The 21,681-nt window shown below is 40.2% G+C and overlaps 1 protein-coding gene across 1 annotated transcript in view; it reads left to right on the plus strand.

Annotated features, from left to right (window-relative positions):
• Nucleotides 1–18,733, plus strand: part of CRLF2 (cytokine receptor like factor 2) — a 41,210-nt gene extending 22,477 nt beyond the window's left edge. The window contains exons 2-11 of the mRNA XM_082220147.1: nt 4,976–5,053; nt 5,768–5,815; nt 6,453–6,558; nt 8,444–8,607; nt 9,891–10,027; nt 12,092–12,245; nt 13,531–13,648; nt 15,681–15,765; nt 16,522–16,672; nt 17,415–18,733. Coding sequence (XP_082076273.1) covers nt 4,978–5,053; nt 5,768–5,815; nt 6,453–6,558; nt 8,444–8,607; nt 9,891–10,027; nt 12,092–12,245; nt 13,531–13,648; nt 15,681–15,765; nt 16,522–16,665 — 1,032 coding nt within the window. The 5' untranslated portion in view covers nt 4,976–4,977 and the 3' untranslated portion in view covers nt 16,666–16,672; nt 17,415–18,733. The remainder of the gene's footprint in view (nt 1–4,975; nt 5,054–5,767; nt 5,816–6,452; nt 6,559–8,443; nt 8,608–9,890; nt 10,028–12,091; nt 12,246–13,530; nt 13,649–15,680; nt 15,766–16,521; nt 16,673–17,414) is intronic.
• The last annotated feature ends 2,948 nt before the right edge of the window (nt 18,734–21,681 follow it).

Raw genomic sequence — 21,681 nt, forward strand, 5'->3', positions numbered from 1 at the left:
AGCACTTGGGTGCGGAAACGTTTCACAGAGTTTGAGTGGGACTATAAAAGAGAAATTTCTTGCTAAAAGTTAAAGTTCATGGAAACACAGCAGGAACAGCACCACTTGTTTTAGCCAAATAATTGTGGTATTTCCCTTTGTGTGTGTACTTATCTCTGTGGTGAGGGGCATCATTAACTGATAAAATAAGAACAGACAGTTCTGTATCTGGAAAGCTGCTCTTACACAAATCTGTTTTTAAATTGTGTGTGTGTGTGTGTGTGAGAGAGAGAGAGAGAGAGAGAGAGCGCACAAATGTTTTAAAAACCAAACGCCTTCTTGTGGTATTTTACTACTTCCTTCTTTCATTTCTAAGTAAAACTGCATCAATTCTTTGGTAAATATGGAACGCTCTATTAAAACACTTTCAATGTTTGGATTGATCTTAAATGACTTTGGGTCTGATAGATCTTTGTATCATTTGAACTGGCTTGTTCTATGATTCTATTCTTTCTTAAAAGGACACCCGAATTTGAGGATTCTTTCCTCCAAGAAAATAATGTGAGATATATGTATATACATGTGTGTGTGTGTATATGTGTGTGTGTGTGCACGTGTGTGTGTGTGTGTGTGGATAGATGATAGATAGATAGATAGATAGATAGATAGATAGATATAATTTGAAAAGGCAAAAGCAAAGCTAAAGGGGTGATAGTTGGGATTCTATGATTTTCTAAGCCACTTGATGCAGTTTCTGAAGTTTCCATGAGAACTGAATGAGAATGAAGTTCATTTTGTAGTGCATCTTTGCTGTTCACAGTACACTGTGTGTGCTTTGATGTTTTCTTAATTGGTCTTTTCAAGTATATTTTACACTTTATCAGAGAAGCTTATAAAATTAGGAAGGCCTGAAATAAAAATGCCAAGGATGACAGGGATGCATTGAGGGTCAAGCTGTCAATTGAACTGGAGCAGAATCGGTTCCCTTCTGAAGGGGGTGAACTTGAACTTGAACTCATTCCTTTTTGGAGTGAGTGAACTTGAATTGGAACATTTTTTTTAAATGAACTTTCAGTGTATTTTAGGAAGTAAAACATACTGTGTTTAGTGGGGCGATTCCTAGGAAAATGTATGTTGCAATAGATACATAAAAGGCTTTGAACACAAATATTTGAAGATGTTCCTCTTCCTTTATCAACTTGCCTACGCTTTGAGAGAGTCGCGGGAGGTCCTTTCCCATGTCCCATCATTAGGGAAAGCACACATATACAAAGGAGACAATATTCTCTGTGTTGGTGCCCCAATTGTGGAATGCTCTCCAAGAGTGGTATGCCTAGTGCTGGCACTGTATTCTTCCAACTGCTGGGTTAAAACCTTTTCATTAACCCAGGCATTGAGAATTATGGTGTATTTAAGCTGGTTGAATAGTTTTATTCCTTTTAGTTTTGTTGCATTGCTGTTGGTTATGTTTTACATTCTATTTCTTATGCATTCTGCCCTGAAACCAATTTTTAGGTAAAGGTGCAGTATATACCTTTGAAAAACACACACACAAATAAATAAATAATAGCTGATGTGGTTTTTCTCAGATATCAGAAATGTGTTCTTTATTTGAAAATGCCCCCCCCCCCGTTGATAAAACAGCCTGCCTGCTGTTTAAGCTTTCAAACTTACAACTAAGCACAATTTTGGTCCTTTGGAGATTTTCTGTCTGATTACTGTACGCATGTGAACTTATCGGAGATCACTGATGTTTCCTTTGGCTTCTCAAATTTCTTACTTCAGATAGAACCAGTGGCGTAGCGTGGATTGTCAGCACCCGGGGCAAGGCAAGTAATTTGCGCCTCCTAACCCTAACCCCCAGATGTTGCACCCGGTGCGGCCGGCCCCCCCCCCTGCACCCCCCACGCTACGCCACTGGATAGAACCATCTAGAATCAGCCATCCTGCTGCCTCCTGTCCTTAGCTGCTTGGAGCAAGTTGCATCTGTATAGTCTTTAGAATGAGGCTACCAGATTTTTTTCAAAAAATCTGGGGACACTTTTTTTTTTTTGAAAAGAGAAAAAAAAGTTATTTTAAAAAAGCTATTTAAAATAATAGTAATTAAGAAGTAATATCTTCTCTTCTGTGGTCTCCTCTGTCATGCAGCCTTTCTCTGGGCCCCGGCCTGCTCTCTTGGAACGCTAGTTGCCATGGAGTAGGCTCGGGTCAGGCCTGGGCTCAGCCACGTGTCCTTGCCCTCCCGGTGCTCTCCTACCTCTCCTCCTCAGTGGCGGTGGCAGCAGTGGTGCGGCAAGGTCAGGGCTCCTTCTCCTCTCCTCCTTCTCCGTGTTTCAGCCCCGGGGTTTTCTTGGCCCCGGAGCGTCACTGGGCAATCGGCCGGGTGGCTGGGTGCTCTCGCTCCCAGCTTGATTTGGATCACGGGGGGCCAGCAGTTCCCCCAGTTGATGCACTGGGCATCCCTGGTTCCCCCTTGGCAGTGGCAGTGGCAGCAGCTCAGAGCCAGCCTGGTAGTGCAGTTGGCTCTGGCTGGCTTCAGGAGCTGCTCACTGCCATGGCACCCGCCATTTTGCCTCACCAGAAGTCCCCATATGATGTGTCTTGTGCCACTGAACCAATCACACAACATTCATTCCCTGCTAATAAATCTACAACACTTAAAATATAAATCCGGGGACATTAAATGAAATCCGGGGACGGATTTTGTCTGGGGATAGATTTGTAAATCTAGGGATTGTCCCTGGGAAATGGGGACATCTGGTAACCATACTTTAGAATTTCTTCCACCCCGTTTCTGCTTTCTTACCCTAATCAATCAGATTTTCATCCTATACATTCTATTAAAACAGCATTCACTTATGTTGTTGAGTTTGTTCGTCTGTGTGTACAACAAACCATGCTTGCAGTTGACCACTAGGCACAGGGAAGCACGTGGGTGGGTGTGGAGATCACACAGGGTTCCCGGACGTTTAACGGTCTATTGATCCCTGTGCCACCACTGTGCTCGCTTCCCCGCTGCCACCAACCTGTTACTCTCTGGTAAAACACTGAGTCCAAACAGTTGTTAAAAGTGAACCAAAAAGACAAGTTTATTTTACAAATATTAACAAGTTTATTGTATAATATTCATGTCAGTATCTTAACTTTAGTTTCTTTACCGGCCTATACCTTCCTAATACCTTCTGACTGATTATCTCAACTGTTTGACTGACTCCTCTTAACAAATTTTCTCACTCTCTCACACCAGACTAGCCCAGCCCACAGACTTATCTTCTCTGTCTCTTGTAACTCCAGACTGTCTTCTCAACCACCCTAACTCTAACTCTCTCACTCCAAAAAAACCTCTGTGCTAAAACCTTATACACAGTTAACTCTGCCCCTTGGGTTCCCATTGCTTAGTCATTTTACAATTAGTTAACCCTTTCCTTAGGAGGTAAAGTCAGTTATGATTCATTGGGCTAAAGATTTTGGGTATAATACACAGCTGAATGATTGGGAAAAACTATGGAAAGAAGGTTTAAAGTTCACTGCATTCACCTTAAAAGAAAATGTGATGAAAATGATGTATAGATGGTATATTACACCTGTTAAATTAGCTAAAATGTATGAAGTTAGCAACAAATGTTGGAAATGTAAATAAAAAGAAGGAACATTTTATCACATGTGGTGGGAATGTAAAAAAGTGAAAAGCTTCTGGGAAATGATATATAATGAGATGAAAAAAATGTTGAAATATACATTCATAAAGAAACCAGAAGCACTTTTACTGGGCATGGTAGGAAGTGATATAAATAGAAAAGAATGTAAGCTGTTTTTATGTGCAACGACGGCAACAAGAATATTATTAGCACAAAAATGGAAGCAAGAAGAATTACCGACGAAAGAAGAATGGAGGATGAAATTAATGGACAATGCAGAATTAGACAGACTAACAGGAAGGATTTGAAATCTGCGGGACCAGAAATTCACAGAAGAGTGGTGTAAATTTACAGACTATTTGAAAAGTAATAGTGATGATCAAACTATGTTTGTAGGTTTGCAAGAAGTTTTGTGAGGTGAATTATTGGAATTATTGCAAAAATGGATAAAGGGGAGGATGATTAGTTAAGATAATTAAAGGCAATATGAATTTAAGAAGTGGTCAAAACGGGGGATCATCAGAGGTGCTGATGGGAGTCCATAAAACAATTGTACAAGTGGTGAAGTTTTGTGGTATGTATTATACTTCATATGTTAAAATTAATAAAAATTGTTATTTAAAAAAATAGTTAACCCTTTCCTTATGAACCCAGTATGATGTCACACACCTAGGAGCGCAAACGCCACAGTGGGGAGTAATGACAAGCAGCGGCAATGCAGGGTATAACAAGGCCACAACTTTATTGGTAACGGGAACATTGGGGCATGGCGTGACATAAGGATCTGTCTCCTCTATGCCCGGGCAGCCTGACTGCTGGCCTAATCTCCTTCCCAGCTTGCCTGCTGGGTAACCCATAGGAATTGCCAACAGGAGATTCCCTCTGCAACACAGACTGATCTGGTGGGTCCCACAGCAACTTGGATGTGTGGAATCCAGTCGCTGTTCCCCTGACTGGAGCTAGGCACTTGCTATGCCACAGCTAATATCCCTTATGATAATCCCTCTTAAATTATGGATCCTACCAAATGCCTTCCCCTACTAAGCTGTGACAGGGGCACTGGGATACCTAAGAAACTTCCTGGCTGAGTTGTTCAAGATATATTTCCAGTTCAGGTTCTTCAGAGGACTTATATTTGACACCCATAGTCACTTAATAAAAAGGAAGCCTAATCTATGCAACTTTTAAGATCTGTGAGAACAGATTATAATTATCTCACCATTTGCAAATATTTCCTATAGTCATTTCCTCTAGATTTTCATTTTTGATACAAAGCTATTCAGTAGTAAAGATCAGTCCTAGAGAAGTACTGCTGTGGTTTATATTGGTAATAATTTGATCATACACTATATTTCCAGGTATGGGGTTGAGTGTTAAGTCCTCTGCCGCTGTTCTGCTCTGCATCCTCCTGCGGGTTTCTCAGTCATGGGCACCATGTAAGTTAAAATCTGACAATATGAATTTTTAGCACACATACCAGTATTAACAACTCAGTATTAGCAACCATTCACTTTATAATGTACAAAAATTACAAAGACTTGAATGAAATTTAGAGCTAAATCAATTGTAAAGGTTTATTTGAACCAAGTCTTTGTACCATTAAATGTCAGAGGCAAAATTCATAATGTTCGATATAAAGTAAGCTCAAACAGTATAGTATATATTGCAATTTTCAGGACAGAACACAGTAGTTATGCAATAGTTACGTAAGGTGAAGATCTCATTACAACTACAGAGATATGTAACATGCAACAAATATTTTTCTTAAAAAATGTTAAATAAATTAAGTGTTTTCTTATTACTTGGTTTTGGGGTGGGATTTTTTTGCATTAAAAATTCTAAGCAGCATTACTTATAACTAAAAGCCATGGGAATTTGTGTCTTTTGTGTTCTGGAAGTAGTTCAATAAATGTAATTTAATGTTATATCCATGGTCTGGTTATTCTTTTTTCTTTTAAATGAATTCTAGAGAAAAACAACAACCTACCATTTAAAAATCACGATTATGATGGGAAATAATGATCTGCTAGTTAATACTGTACAAAATTACATGGATTTCCCTCCCCCCCCCCATGCTTTTCATCTGCAGTGTGGGATTTTTTGCCATTCTTCCTTTCACATTCAGTCTTATTATTTGTTTTGTTTTCAAGGTCTATACCCCATCAATCAATTTAATGGTTCTGAAGACGTCTTAGCAGGTAATGATACAAAAACAGAGCTCTCAGATATATTCACACACAACCTAGAAACCCTCCTCTTAATCTCCATGCTTCAGCAGAATAGGCTTCTCTTTGGTGTTGCCATTTTAGGACAACTCGCATTTGGACCTGAGCATTCATTCTAGCAGGGACAGGGAGGAATAATCTCTCAGCAGAAGATGCTTGGACATTCTTATTGTATTAAGCAATATCAAACCTTGAGCTGTCAAATAATATTGTGTGAAAATGTTACATCAATGGCACTAAATACCTTGGAAGTCCCTCAGGACTTCCTGAGGAGCATGGAAAGTGCAGTGCCAAAAAAGGAGACCTTTTCTGCTGTGGTGGGAATGAAATAAAGCAAAGAGCTTTTGGCAAATGGTAATTACTATTACCTAGTGAAGTACTTGACCCTTTTCTGGGTGGTCTAATGTATGCAAGTTGTCCAGTATATGCACTTAAGCTTGCTTGGTTATTTTCTAGCCTTATACGATAAATCCAAGCCCAAAGTTTCTCCTTTTTAGTACCGAGAGGTGCAGCAGAAACATGTATATTTAGAAGATCTAATTTGGATGAGACTGATAGCCATTTATTTTGCAGATTATTTTAAACGATTACAACCCTTCGTTTTTGCTAGATGGTTGCCCAGAATACGAAATACAGAATCTCAATGGTAAGAGGATGGAGATTTCATGGCATGCAAAAAAAAATTTTCCAGGCAGGAACATGACGATGTCTTATAAGTAAGTACTGGCAAACAGACTTTCTTTGGATTTCTAGGTTTGAATGCTGGGAATTTTCAAACAAATTGGTCTATAAATGCACCCCCCCTTTCCCTTTCCTTTCCCTCCCTTTTATCCAAAGGAACTAAAGCATGAGATAGATAAGATTTTATATTTATATTCTGAACTCAGGCTGGTGAGAACATTGATCTGGCTTCCTTCTTATTGCACATATTCACTGTCCATTCCATATTGTTTGGAGGCCACAAATAGCTTTTCTGTTTGGTTGTTGGGAGAAAGCTGTATCCTCAACACTTTTAAAAACCTACAACCTATGGCCAGTTCTGGTGGCCAATTCTAAATGTGACTGTTGGTTTCACTGGACTTTCTTGTAGCATGTGAGGCTCGGTGTAATATGCTCAAACCATCTTGCTCCGGTGAGTAACCTGGCCACTGAATTCTGCACCAGCTGAAGTTTCCGAACCGTCTCCAAAGGCAGCCCTATGTATAACGCATTGCAGTAATAGAACCTTGAGGTTACCAGAGCATAGACAACAGTAGTTAGGCTATCCCTGTCCAGACAGGGGCATAGCTGGGCCAGCAGCCAAAGCAGATGGAAGGCACTCTGGACCACTGAGGCCACCTGAGCCTTGAGCAACAACAAAGGATCCAGGAGTGCCCCCAAGCTATGAACCTGCTCCTTGAGAGGAAGTGTAACCCCATCAACAGCAGGCAATCTCTCACCCATCCAGTCTAAGGAACAACCCACTAACAGTGCCTCAATCGTATCTGGATTGAGCTTCAGTTTGTTGGCTCTCACCCAGTCCACTACTGAGGCAAGACACTGGTCCAGCACTTCCACTGCCTCACCTGCAGATGTAAAGGAGAAATAGAACTGAGTGTCATCAGTATACTGCTGACAACATACTCCAAACCTCCAGATAACCCCACCCAGCAGTTTCATGTACAGTAGATGTTAAACAATGTAGGGGGTAAGATTGAGCCCTGCGGAACCCCAGACTGAAGGTTCGAGGGGGCTAAAAGCATTCCCCAAGCAACAACTTCTGGGAATGACCATCCAAGTAGGACTGGAACTACCACAAAGTGGTGCCACCCATCCCTAATTCGAACAGTCACTCCCGAAGGATAGTCGGTGGTATCTAAAGCCACTGAGTGGAATATAGAGCCTCCAGACAGTGCAAAAAGTACAAGAATAAATGGCTGAGCTGCTGGAATATGTCACACACAACACCCCTCTCTCCTGGCTGGTGGGGCTTTTCATGCTCTCTGGCAAGTTGCCCGTTGAAGCTGCAGAACCAGCAGAGTAAGGCTACCTTGGAACAGGCAAGACTTCTTGCAGTAACCTTGCTATTCACTCTTCTTGCTCTAGATGTAAGCACTGTCTTTTGATAACTTAGCGGCAGATGAGCCCTGTTACTATAGAAGACAAGCATCTTTGTGCTGGCTGAACTCTCAGAATTGTAAATATCCAAAACAATAACTTTATTTATTTAAAACTGTGAACTGTTGTAGAGTGAAGCTGTTAATATTGAAGTGGTGGAAATTAAATAGATGGTCAAAACCAGTATAGTTGGAAATCATGTTGTCCCTACCTCAAAGGAACAACACATGACTTGTAGTTGTCAAATCCTGTCAATTGCCTTGCTTTTTGGAAAAAGTGTTTCAAAGGAGGCCAACTAAACACTACTGCATTCTATTATTTAAATAAAATAAAATAAAATAAAAGTATCTTACATTTCATGGACAGGACCTGGCAGGACAGGAATCTGCTCTAGAGTGCAGAGGGCTAGGCAAGGATTATCCCCTTTAAAGCATTTCCAAATATCCTGATTTTCAATGGAAAATATTTTTGCCATCTTATTGAGTATGATTATTTCAATTGCAGGTTTGATGAACAAGAAGAGAAGCAGTGCATTGAATATTTGCATGACCAAGGATACAACAGTGGGTGTCTATTTCCTACTGAAGGGAGTTATCTGCACATTTATATTAGGAATCCAAATCAGACAGAGGAGGCTTACTTTGATGAACAAGAGAGCAGCAATTTGTGTAAGTTAACAACTATTATCACTCTGGCAGTAATCTTTTCAGGTGTCAGTGCCTCACTAGGATTACAAAAGGAAAAAAAGGGGAAGCAACAGCAATTTGACTTCTTCAAATTCTGCTTAGTAAATATCTGTGTTGTTGTTGTTGTTGTTGTTGTTATTATTAATAATAATGGGACATGGGTGATGCTGTAGTCTAAATCACAGCCTCTTGGGCTTGCCGATCAGAAGGTCAGCTGTTCAAATCCCCACGGCGGGGTGAGCTCCCAATGCTCTGTCTCATCTCCTGCCACCCTGGCAGTTTGAAAGCACGCCAGTGAAAGTACCGGTAAATAAATAGGTACTGCTGTGGCGGGAAGGTAATCGGAATTTCTGTGTGCTCTGGCTTCCATCACGGTGTTCTGTTGTGCCAGAAGTGGTTTAGTCATGCTGGCCACATAATCCAGAAAGCTGTCTGTGGACAAACGCCGGCTCCCTTGGCCTGAAAGTGAGATGAGCGCTGCAACCCCATAGTCACCTTTGACTGGACTTAACCATCCAGGGGTCCTTTACTACTACTTCTTCTCCTTCTCCTTCTCCTTCTCCTTCTCCTTCTCCTTCTCCTTCTCCTTCTCCTTCTCCTTCTCCTTCTCCTTCTCCTTCTCCTTCTCCTTCTTCTATCCCCAATGCTGCCTAATTTCAATTTTTTACCATTTTTGATGCCATTTATATGCAGTAGTACCTTGTTTTTCATAGTACGGAGAGCTGTTCTGCTGTTTCTACCTTTCCACATCAATCTCTGCCTAGGAATTCAGTGTTGTAGAGGATTCTGATTAATGTTCTAAGGCACACACTCAGTTAACACAGAATGCTTTGGAGTTTCACTGTGACAAATACGACTACCATATTGGGGGAAAAATCTATGACGGGGACAAAGTGTCTTTCCAAGAACCTTGTGTTCTCTCACTCATCTTTTCAATGAGGGACTGCCTTTCATGCTTTCAAAGAACCCAGGAATCCCCAGGAATCAGTTCATAACTATCACACACAACAGCATTTGATTCTCAGTATGCAGTAGCTTTTGCTATCTGACTGCATTTAGAAGTATTCTCGCCACATATTTACCCTTATATAGCATGCAACAACATGCCGTAGCAGTTATTAGTTGACTGATAGCTTATGTGATTTCATATTTTGTTGTTATTTGAGCAGGCTTCAATCATGAGATGCTAACAAGTACAATATGTTCAATTAAAACATTTTGTAGCTCGACTGTGTAATTGAGTGTATTAATGTTATCTTCACCAGTGAAGCCCAACCCACCTGAACACGTTACTTTCCAATGGGCAGATGACAAAGTAACTGTGCAGTGCAAGGGAGTTGACAAGGAACATTGTTTTCACTTTGAACTTCAGTACAAAAGCCAACTTGACAAAGATTGGCAGGTGGGTAGATAAGTGCAGCTTTGCGTTGCAGAATGGAAACCTGGAAAGGGACTTTTTCTTTTGCAGTGCAGAAATAAATGTGGGTGTTTTTTGTTAGGAGTTTTCCACCACATCAACGTAGTCTTGAATCGATGAATTTGAAACTCATCATCTTGGGTTGCCAGCAGCAAAAAAGAAGGCCTTGAAGCCTGGCAAAGCTGAGATGTCCAGAATTGCAAATGGACCGCTGAGGCCCAGCTGTGGAAAGTGGGCTGATTATTGTGCAGATCAATTCTCCTGCATTTGCCGCAGTTTGGCACCTAATATTTCATGCCTCAACCTTGTAAGCTTTATTGTTGGCTAGTTGATATTGGTTTCAACTTGGAACTTATGCAAGACACAGAATGCAGGGAAAACAATTACCGTATTTTTTGCTCTATAAGACTCACTTTTCCCCCTCCTAAAAAGTAAGGGGAAATGTGTGTGCGTCTTATGGAGCGAATGCAGGCTGCGCAGCTATCCCAGAAGTCAGAACAGCAAGAGGGATTGCTGCTTTCACTGCGCAGCGATCCCCCTTGGTGTTCTGGCTTATGAGGATCAGAATATTTTTTTTCTTGTTTTCCTCCTCCAAAAACTAGGTGCGTCTTGTGGTCAGGTGCGTCTTATAGAGTGAAAAATACAGTATCTGAGCAAGGATAGACTCTCCAAATGTCCCTATTTTCCAGGGACAGGCCCAGATTTACAGAAGCCGTCACGGTTTCTGTTTAGATCCTGGACATCCCTATTTTCACCGGAGAAATGTTGGAGGGTATGGAGTTATATGACTCCTGATCCAATGGGATACAACCTTTAGAAGACATCTGAAGGCAGCCCTGTACAGTGGTACCTCGGGTTACATACGCTTCAGGTTACATACACTTCAGGTTACAGACTCTGCTAACCCAGAAATAGTACCTTAAGAACTTTGCTTCAGGGTGAGTACAGAAATCGTGCTCCAGTGGCGTGGTGGCAGCAGGAGGCCCCATTAGCTAAAGTGGTGCTTCAGGTTAAGAACAGTTTCAGGTTAAGAACGGACCTCCAGAACGAATTAAGTACTTAACCCTAGGTACCATTGTATAGGAAAGTTTTTAAATGTTTAATGTTTTATTATGTTTTTATATCTGTTGGAAGCCAATCAGAGTGGCTGGGGCAACCCAGTCAGATGGGTGGAGTATAAATAACAAAAATTCTCATTGGAGAAATGTTGGCGGTTATGCAATGACATCACAGTGCACTCTAAATTGATTGCCAGTGGACTGTTGCTCACATCCCCCTCATCTGTGTATTTTGACACACAGTCCCAATTATCTGAGTGGAACTTAATTTCACAAACTGTGTTTAAGTACAGTGGTGCCCCGCAAGACGAATGCCTCGCAAGACGAAAGGGTTTTGCGGTTTTTGAGCTGCTTCGCAAGACGAATTTCCCTATGGGCTTGCTTCACAAGACGAAAACGTCTTGCGTTTTTTGCAAGTTTGTTTCCTTTTTCTTAACACCCTTAATACAGTTGCGACTTGACTTCGAGGAGCAACTCATAGAACGCCTTTTTTGAGGTTTTTGGCGATTTTTGAAGCTTTTCCAAAACTTTTCTGACACCGTGCTTCGCAAGACGAAAAATTCGCTAGACGAAAAAACTTGCGGAACGAATTAATTTCGTCTTGCGAGGCACCACTGTAGCTGTGTTTAGGCAACTAAAGATCTGATAATTCCTTGGGGACTTTATATGCCAGAAAGCTGGGGAAATCCCCAAGTTGCTACTTCATTGTTCTAATTCATATGGTGTACAAGCTTCTTTCTTTCAAAGCATTGCCAGAATAATGAACTAAGGGTTGCATCAAACTAAGTTCATCATGTCCATTGATTTCAATGGGTCCACTCTGTGCAAGGCAAGCACAGGCTGAGATAAGAAATGAGGGGAAAAATAAAGAACAAAATATGATACAAAGGGAGGTAAGATGGAAACCTAATGCCTAATGAAAACCTATTAGAATAGCCTAGAAAATATACAGTGAACAAAATTATTAATGACTGGTACTCTTGCTGTTCAGTCTAGGGACAAAGAATGTTGTGAGATTAAAGACCAAGGATTTGATCCAGCGAAATGCTATTCCTTTCGATTCAGGCTGAATCACAGTTGCAGTGTATTTGCTTATTCCAGTGAATGGGGAGCAGAAACACATTGGAAAAATGGCAGCTCTGTAGGTAAAAATAAAATAAAATACACTGCTACTGTAAATCTTCTTTCTGAAACTTCTATTTCTAGATAATGCTAACATGTAGACCTACTCCTTGTCATTTATTTAGTGTTCAGGGTAGGCTGTCTTATATACAGGGTGTCCCCAGACTGCCACTCTTCTGCAGTACAGATTCAAGCACATAAGTTTTAGGTTTGCACAATTAAAGTTTATCATCATCATCATCATCATTTTATTTATACTCCGCAGTCACCATAACACAACAAATCCACTGTTTTATTTGATTTTAAATTGTTTAAGAACCAACAACTAACCCTCCCCTGCCCTGCTGTCAAATCCCCCCACTCCCAAATTAGCAGTGATAACAGGGCAATGCCAAAATCCCTTCAATTATTTTTCCCAGGCACTGAGGAGTCTGGGAAATGTAGTTCTCCGCTGGAAAGTTGCCATTGCAGTATTCTAGGGGCTGGGAGGTTTTGCACAGACAACTCCAGCGAAACCATGCCACTGTACTGCTACCTTACCATTCAGGGTGTGTTTTGGGGAAGGGCGTCAGAAGTGGGGCACGCTTTAGTGAGGGAAACTTTGATTCATCACATATTGTGGATTTACAATCCCCATCAACCCCAGTAAGTGACTATAAAAGTCAAGATCCAAACTGAGCAGAGTTCTCCCATAACGGTCCCAAGCCTTATTTCCAAATGCTACAGCACTGATGGTGATTAGTCAACACAGGGACCTGTTTTCAGTGACATCCCAGTGGCCCATTTCACAACTGGGAAACAGCAGAGAATTGGACACAGGACTTTAAATGAATTTCAGTTGATATTCTCTCCAGACAACATTTTGTTATAATATATTCCTTTAAAAGCATTCATTAGCAGGCATCAGCACATGTACATGACACTATATTTCCTATTCCAGTATAGTCACGCTTTCTGTTGGAACGAAGAAGGTTAGTTATATAAATGACAATATAAAGAGCTAAATGACAATATAAAGAGCTAATTTTTATTCACAAAGCAGAAAAATCTCATACCGGTATTCTTGTATTCTTTCATCCTAGCAGAAGGGTACTTCAGTGGACAACACAAAATTCCACATTATTGTGAAATGTAGAAGCTTAAAAGAATGGTGGCCTAAAGATTAATAGTATATATTATTCCATTTTTTAATAATTGCTTTTCGAAAGAAAGAGTTGGCCAAAATATGCTTTAAAGAATCTGATGTTTCTTTTTTTCAAATATACTAGAAAACACTTTGAACTTTTTTCTTTTTGTCATTCCTCAAAGATTCCTGTGATATAGATGTCTCTGAACCCAAATCAATTAAAGTAATTCCTTTGACTTTGGTGATGGCTGGCGTCCTGGTAATATTTGCCCTTCTGTTGTGCGTTTGCAGATGGGAAAGGTAAATGCTGCTTTGTGCACTCACAAACCCTTGATCAAAATGATCAAAATGGCAGAACAATATTTGTGGCGGGAAGGCCTACACATTTCAGGGATCTAATGAGTACAGTGTGCATTTTGAGAAAGGATGAACTGCACCTATCCATTGGATCTTGGCTGTTGGAGATGAGGATGATCAAGGTGTGGCAGATATACCTTCAGCAGTTTACTCCCCCGCCCCCAGGAATTTTACTCCCATATTACAGATTATGGGATGGAATGTTTGGAATTTGCTATATACACTATATGATGTGGGTCTTCCAGGTTTATAATTTTGAGAATAGTAGAGAACGAATGCATGGGATCTGAGTCAGAGTGGGGCCAACTATGTCTTCAGGATTTACTGTGTAAATCCTTACCGGAGAAGCTGTGTGAAGTTTTTTGTGTGTAGGTAAGAATGGACAGATTGGATAGGCAGGAGCTGAGCCTGAAGGCAAAGAAAGGGGCGTCGACAAAGGGTGGAACTCTAGAGAAGATTCAATGGAAGCCCTCTGGCCAACAAGTAACATAATAGTCACAAGGTGGTACAGGAAGTTTATGTAAAGTCTTCTAGCCAATCAGAATATGGAGTGGCTTCCCTTCACTCATCCTGGATAAAATTAAGGATTGGGTTCATAAAAGAATGCATGAGGAGCATCGTGAAACCATCTTGGCTAGCCCCACCACCAATAGTTGGAGAAGGCATGCCTCCACACTTTGGCCAATGTGTGAAGGGGCTTTGTGCGAATACTGATGTGTGTGCTTAGAGTCCTTTCACATGCCAACCAATCGGGGCATTGCAGCTGCATGTGTTGGGGGAGAGATAGATCGGTAAACTTTATTCGCATTAGCCAACGGCCATAGCAACATAAAACAAGCAATATATACAAATAAAATATATACAAATAAAAAAGACAGAAATGGGTAAAGAGGGCAATCAAATGACCAAGATTATCATTCAGATAGTGGCCCTTAATCTCATTGCACCCTTGATAAACCTAGCAACCTTTGCTGTTGTCTGATCATTTTGATCTGATAAAAGAAAGAACAATGTGGCCTCAGATGGGCGGCCTGGGATGGTAAGTAAGAGTGGGGTAATGATTTCATTCCTCAGATCTTTATAAAGGGGACAGGACAGGAGAACAAGAGCCACTGTTTACTGTTGGGGGGAGGCAAGCAATCCCTGGCATCTCCAGGTAGGTATGAGAGACTTCCCATCCAGAACCCTGGAGAGCGACTGACAGTCAGTATGAATAACGCTGAGCTAGTTGGCTCAAAGGCCCGACTCGTTTTAAGGTGGCTACCTATATTCCTAAGTGTAACCACCCTTGCCCATCTTTTTAACATGCTCTATGGGTGCGTGTATCTAAAACCCCTCTTTTTAGAACTGCATTTGCAGTGGATGTAACTTTTAGCTGTCCATTCTTCCTTGGCAAGGAATCAGTACTCTCTCTGGAGAAACTCAACAGACTCTGTTTATCATAATAGATGGACACTTTACTAGTAAGAAAATATTACTGAGTATGATGATTTTGTGATGGAGCCATATGATCAGATTGTGGTGGATTCATATATGTGGGGTCCAAAATCATGTTCACTTCCAAAGATGTTTGTCCTGGTCATGATGAGGGAGAGTGAAATCCTGAACTTTTGGGCCAAGTTTGTCCCCAATCTGACTTTAAGTGTAAGGGAATTTGCATGCCTGGTTCTATGAAATCCCTTTAAATGAACTAGGCTCTGACTTCAATCTCTAAGCCTGGCATATTGTCTTTCATCAGCTGAAAGGTGCCATTCCCCATCCCATTTGCTATATGTGCCATTAATTTTTAGAATAAACTATTTTCCCTTCTTTGTTTTTAAGGACCCTTCAAATTATATGGGGCATAAAATGTCTGTTTCTGCTTTTATTTAAATGCTATAGATCCTATATTTAATGTCTACTTTTTGAACACAGCTTTTCTTTTTCTTTTATGGTTTTTATTGTAATCATTTAACTCATTTCTTTTTTTTTACAGAATTAGGAAGATCCTAATGCCTTCTGTACCAGACCCCAAACATCTATATTATGATTTGTTCAGCGATCATAATGGGAACTTTCAGGTAGAGCATCATATTTTTTCTAGGTTTCTTTCCCTTGTATTCTGATTTTCTTTTTCTCAAACTTAGTTTGATCCCTCTGAAATATGCATGCGTTTTTGTGTTCCCAGCTGCACATTTAGTGATTTTTAATACCCCAGAGAATATGTGACTATTGAGAGGAAAGCAAATCTAGAACCATGGTTTTATCTTGCTGCAACAAAGGACTCACATCTTTATTAAGCCTAATAAAGCAATTACCAATTACCAAAAAACACTGGATCAATATTTTTCAAGGAAGCCCAAAATACTTTACGGATGTTGCAGTTAAAGATTTATTTATTTTTTACAAGATTTTGTACTTTTTATAAGTTGCAAAAAGTAAACATTACAAATGTGTAAAGCCACAGAAACTTTAGATATATTTAGAGAGGTTGTAAAAAAATGTTTTGGATTGAGGTGATAAAAATTGAGAAGATTTCAGGACATAAATTAAGTACAGACCCCATAGTCATACTAGGAGAAATAAATGTTGTTAGAAAAGTTATAGGAAAATGGTAATACATTGGTACCCAAATACTGGAATAGAAAACCACATCTTGAAAGGAAGAGAGAAAAAATTACATCTGGTGCAGAATTTTAATGCACGAAGTATAATATTATAAAAAACTGTAATGAAAACTACAGACTATTGTAGCCAGCCCTCTGGCTTGTGTTAATGAGTTTATCTAGTAGGAAAAATTTCTGCCTAAACAAATGATGATGTCCACATTTTTTAAGGAATGGATTAGCAAGACAGAAAATGTGCTGGTTCAAACAAAGGTAAAATATGATGATGATGATGATGATGATGATGATGATGATGAAGAATTATGTGCAGTTGAAGAGGAAGAAGGAAAAGATTTCCAGGGAGCCAAAGTATAAGCCAGAGGTAACGTTCTTGAAATCTGCACAGTTCTCTCCCTCAAAAAGGAGAAGAAAAAACTTCAGGACCCAGGTTTACATGCAGTTGACTGCTCATATGAAGGGTCCAATTCACAATGTCAGTTTGTCCAATGGTAGGGAGGGCTCTTTACTGTCTCGGCACCTCCTCTGATTGAATGTATGAACTGGGGCACAGAATATGTTCAGGACATCATTGTTTTCTCAATATTGTTGCATGCCACCCTAGTCTCCAAATGTTGTGAGACTCTAGGGGTTCCAGGTGCTTACTCAGGGTTCTGTTTCCTCAAAACCGAAGACTGTTGTTTCTTTAAGAGATATTGTTTATTTACACATATGTACAACCTGAACCCACAATGGAAGGACTCATAGCATTAGCACCCCAAGAGGGTCTTGCTACTCCCATCGCCACAGCCTTGGATACAAGCAGAGATCAGACATGGCTCTGTCTCTCTGGCTTCCCAGCCCTTGCTTCCAGCTTAAAGCTCACATAGTTCAATCTCTAACTGTTTTTCTTTCTAACTAACAGACAGTTGTGGGAGGTGGGAGGCACCCATGTATACCTTAATGGTCCGTGCTTAGGGGGCCATTACATCACGAGGAAGCTAGCCTGGCTATTCCAGGAATTGAATCCATGCCAGATCCAGGAATTGGAAGGGGGCTCAGATATACAGCCTACCTCCCACAAATGCATAACACTATGTTCCCCCTCCCTGATGTTATTATGGTAGGCAATCAAGAAGATACTGAAGGGGTCCAACGTGTACCAGAACTTCAGAGTCAATGCTTGTTATGCAACCACTGAAGGCAATATCAACAGGTCGCTCTCACAATTTCAACCACCCAACTTTGCTCACATGCTTATCTCCGTCCTCCCTCCACCGTGTCCTCTGTGTCATCTGTGGATCCTCTGCCAAGAAGACTTCTGAGTGTCAAATGCGTATTAAATAACAGTGAGAAATGAAGAGGTAGATGACATGTAAGTTGGGTAGATGATATGTAAATAGCCATTCTAGAGGATGTTGAATGATACTCATATCACAAATGATAAAAAGAAATAGCCAATCAATGATACTAACTCAGGGAGACAATGCATAACCATTGCCTGTTCTTTGTTGTTTGACTCACATTGTTGTTTCAAAATAAAGAAACACACATCTCCTCTTCTTTGGTTAATAGAAGGCTGCTTCCATTATGCAAAGATTGTCATGTACTACATGTCTATATGGTGCACCAAGTTACAATGAGCAGTGTAAAGTTTATGCAGGGTGTAGATATTCAGCCATGCCTAAAACATATCCCTGTGTTACTGATTCCAGTCCTCGATGAGCTTTGGAGTAGACTGATTGGTATATTTTTGAGTTCTTCTCTTGTAAATTCATCTCAATACTAATGAGGTCAGAGATCTTCTTTGTTTCTCCTATACTGCACTGAATGCAAGAAAGCTCTTCCCTTCCCACCCTTCTGCCTTGAAAACTGTGAGATCTAACTGGTCCCTAATATAGAACTGTCCCTCATGTAGAATGTTAGCCTGTCCATTGCACGAGCTGGCTTTTCATCTGGGAACTGGATAAACAAGAAGAGGAAGAGGGGCCAGTTAAAATTGTGAGGAATCCATGTTAGTTTTCTGCATTATGCCAAATTAATGTGTGTACACACAAGCACACCCTTACACGTTACAGACCACACAGATGCACACTTCACATGTTCAGCACATGGGCACATAAATTATGAAGACAGGAGAAGGGCATTAGAGAACAGGCAGTTCATGTTTTTTTTAATAGTTTTTATTAATTTTTTGTTTTACAATTTAGAATACTCATTTAAACATCCTTAAAATATCAACGACTTCCCTTCTTCTCTTTCCCTGGTTCATTTTGCATATCATAAATCCTTGCATATTTTACATAAACTAAACCATTCAGTATTCTATCATTACATCAATCAAAACCTATTTAAACTGTTGAATTTATCTTAATGCTGTCAACATTTTCAAGTGTACCCAATTTCCCCCTATACATTCAATAAACATTTTCCAATCTTCTCTAAATGTATGTTGTTCTTGTTCTCATATTCTATATGTTAAGTCTGCAAGCTGCGCATATTCGATCAGCTTAAGTTGCCATTCTTCTTTAGTTGGGACTTCACTCGTTTTCCATTTTGAGGCTAATAAAACACGGGCCGCAGTAGTGGCATACATAAATAACCTTTTTTGACACCTAGGAATTTACATCTGAATTATCCCCAACGAAAAGGACTCTGGATTTTTGTGTTTTTATAAAAAAAAGTACTTAAAAAAAAATTCAAGTCATTATGGATTATTCCCAATACTCTTTTACCCTTTTACAGGTCCAGTGACAGTTCATGTTTAGATCAGGGCTAGCAAACCTATGACTATTGAGATGCTGTTGGACTTGAGCTCCTGTGGCCTCTGGTTTAGATCCTCAGCTTCTAGAAAATAGTCAGGTTTGCGTTGTCAGTTTGTTAAGGAAGAGAAGTTCAAAGCTCACCAGCAGTCACATAAAACTTACATTGTTCAATGTCCCATCAGCATCCAGATGTTGCACATGGTAGAGGGCATGATCATGAAGCCAACTGAATGCATGGACTGTAATAAAGTACAAGATGGTGGTGATTTCAGAGGTTTATATGGTAGTCTCTAAGGACTTGACTTGGTCACTGGACATCCAGTCTCCAGTAAGACCAGAGTATGAATTGCAGTGATGCTCTTTCTATGCATTGGCTTATGTGTCATTCTTGCTTTTCCATATGTTAATAATTTGGCTTTTAAGCAGATCTCTGTAGGCAGAAGCTTTGTAACAGAATCTTTGCCTCCAGAGAAAAACGATAATGTTGCATGTCTACAACTTATCAGACCACACACACATGCTTAGAGGCAAAATACACAATAGTAATAGCAGATGTTTAGCTGTATTGCTTTAGCTCTGATAATGTGGTCAAGCGCCTACGGGTATTTTGGAAAAATGAACAGCAAAGAAAGTCCTGCATTGTTTTGTCTGAGAGTCCTTCACACTTCTCACGCACATTAGTTTACTAAGCGAAATCAGAAACCGTACACGAGAACCTTACTTTTAGAATTGCACACGTTGGCAGCATCCAATTTATAATGGATATTTAATTTAAGCCAAATGTCTGTGTACCACGCACAAGAAGGGAGCTGTATTACTGTGGATGTCTCCATGTGAACAGGGCTCCATGATAAGACTGAATAGCAACCAAAACGCATAAGGCAGGAGTGAGGACATGGAGGCCTTTCAGATGTAATTGGACTCCACTGGCATCAGTCTGTCTTGAGAGACAATGGATGAATGCACCATTGGGAGTAAAGTCAAACTGTTGGAGAGTTGCAGCACTTGCTGTGGATGTAATGACCAATATGGGAGATATATGTTTCTGGGGCAGATGAAGACATCTGCTTTCATTGCTACAGATGCACCATGGCATTTTCTCTCTTTGTGCTCCTCCCAGTAGCCGTTTTTCCTCTGGCCACTGCTATGAATATACACACTGTCTGTCTTTCTGTCTCCAGGCACTGCTGTTGTCTGCAAGCGATGAATGTTGCCAGCCTTCATGTCACATTTGCATACATCTTTATAATGCAGAATTGGTCTGCCGGCAGGCCTGGTGCCTGAAGCCAGCTTCGTGTAAAGGAGTCCGACACTTCCCATAATCCCTGCTATAGTTTCTCTTCTTCTTCTTCTTTTTCTTCTTCTTCTTCTTCTTCTTCTTCTTCTTCTTCTTCTTCTTCTCCTCCTCCTCCTCCTCCTCCTCCTCCTCCTTCTTCTTCTTCTTCTTCTTCTTCTTCTTCTTCTTCTTCACCACAGGCTATTATGTGACTCACTGAGAGCCATCTTGGTTGTAAGTTGCTTTGGGTTGCCTTGGGCAATATAAAGTGTCTAACAAATTTAATAAGTACAGTAACAATAATAATATTTCAGGGTAAAGCACCCAATCCAAGATGCAATCCAAAACAAAAGTACAGAAACAAAATTCTGAGGCTTTCTGGAGCCTGCCGTTGTCTGTTTAATTATAATCTTTTGATTAAAATAAAATAAAAACTAATCTGAAAGTAAATTTTCTAAATGTTTCTACTGTTTTCGGTTAACCTAACAAATGCTAGAGGGGATCAAACACAAATACTGAGACCCATAGATGATCCACTCTGTAAAATAAGTTGGTAGGATGGGTGTGAAACAGCATCCTGCCCCCCTCCCCAATCACTCCTGATTTACTGTACAGGAAACCAGAAATTATATTATTATTGGATACCAAATGCTGTTAATATTGAGTGAGTTTCAAAATACAATTTTTGAAAACAATATTTAGAAGTAAATTCCTTTTTTTGCCAATGGCAAGGTCCATGTAGGATCCTCATTGAGTCTTCATATCCCTTAGTCCCCCTTCCTTCTTTCTCCTGAGAGCCCATTCTAGTGGGGAGGTATTTCATGCACATAAAAAAGAAACTAAGTCCTAGCAATAGCTTCCATGTGATCATAGGAGCTGCCCAAGGGCAACGCTGGAGGAAAGCAACTTTGATGTTCCAAATACCTAATCTCAGACCACATGGACACTTGCCCCTGTAAAATATTAAACAGAGACCCTTTTGATCTTACAGTATAAGACTAAGTCATAATTGCTTAATACATTGAAAGATTATCAAAATAAAAGTAAATGGAAACATACTATCTTTTAAAAATGTCATTAGGCATTTTTACTTGTTCATGTTGTTATTGAAATATTCTGTGGTGAGGCCAGTACTTCCTTTCCCTCTCCTCCACCCCTGCCCACTAATCCTGTTAGGCGCAAGATATTCTGTTGCTTATTATTTTACTCAACCGGATTTTCTCTATGCAAACGTAGGCCATGATCTTGTAAACCTATTATTTGGAAGCAGTTCCACTGAGCACAACAATGGGACTTGGCATTGATGCAACTGTGTTCAGGATAAGAGAATAAACCTCAGACTCTTGAAAATAC

Source organism: Podarcis vaucheri, assembly GCF_965113315.1.
Source record: "Podarcis vaucheri genome assembly, chromosome: 4".
In the NCBI taxonomy this organism is placed as follows: domain Eukaryota; kingdom Metazoa; phylum Chordata; class Lepidosauria; order Squamata; family Lacertidae; genus Podarcis; species Podarcis vaucheri.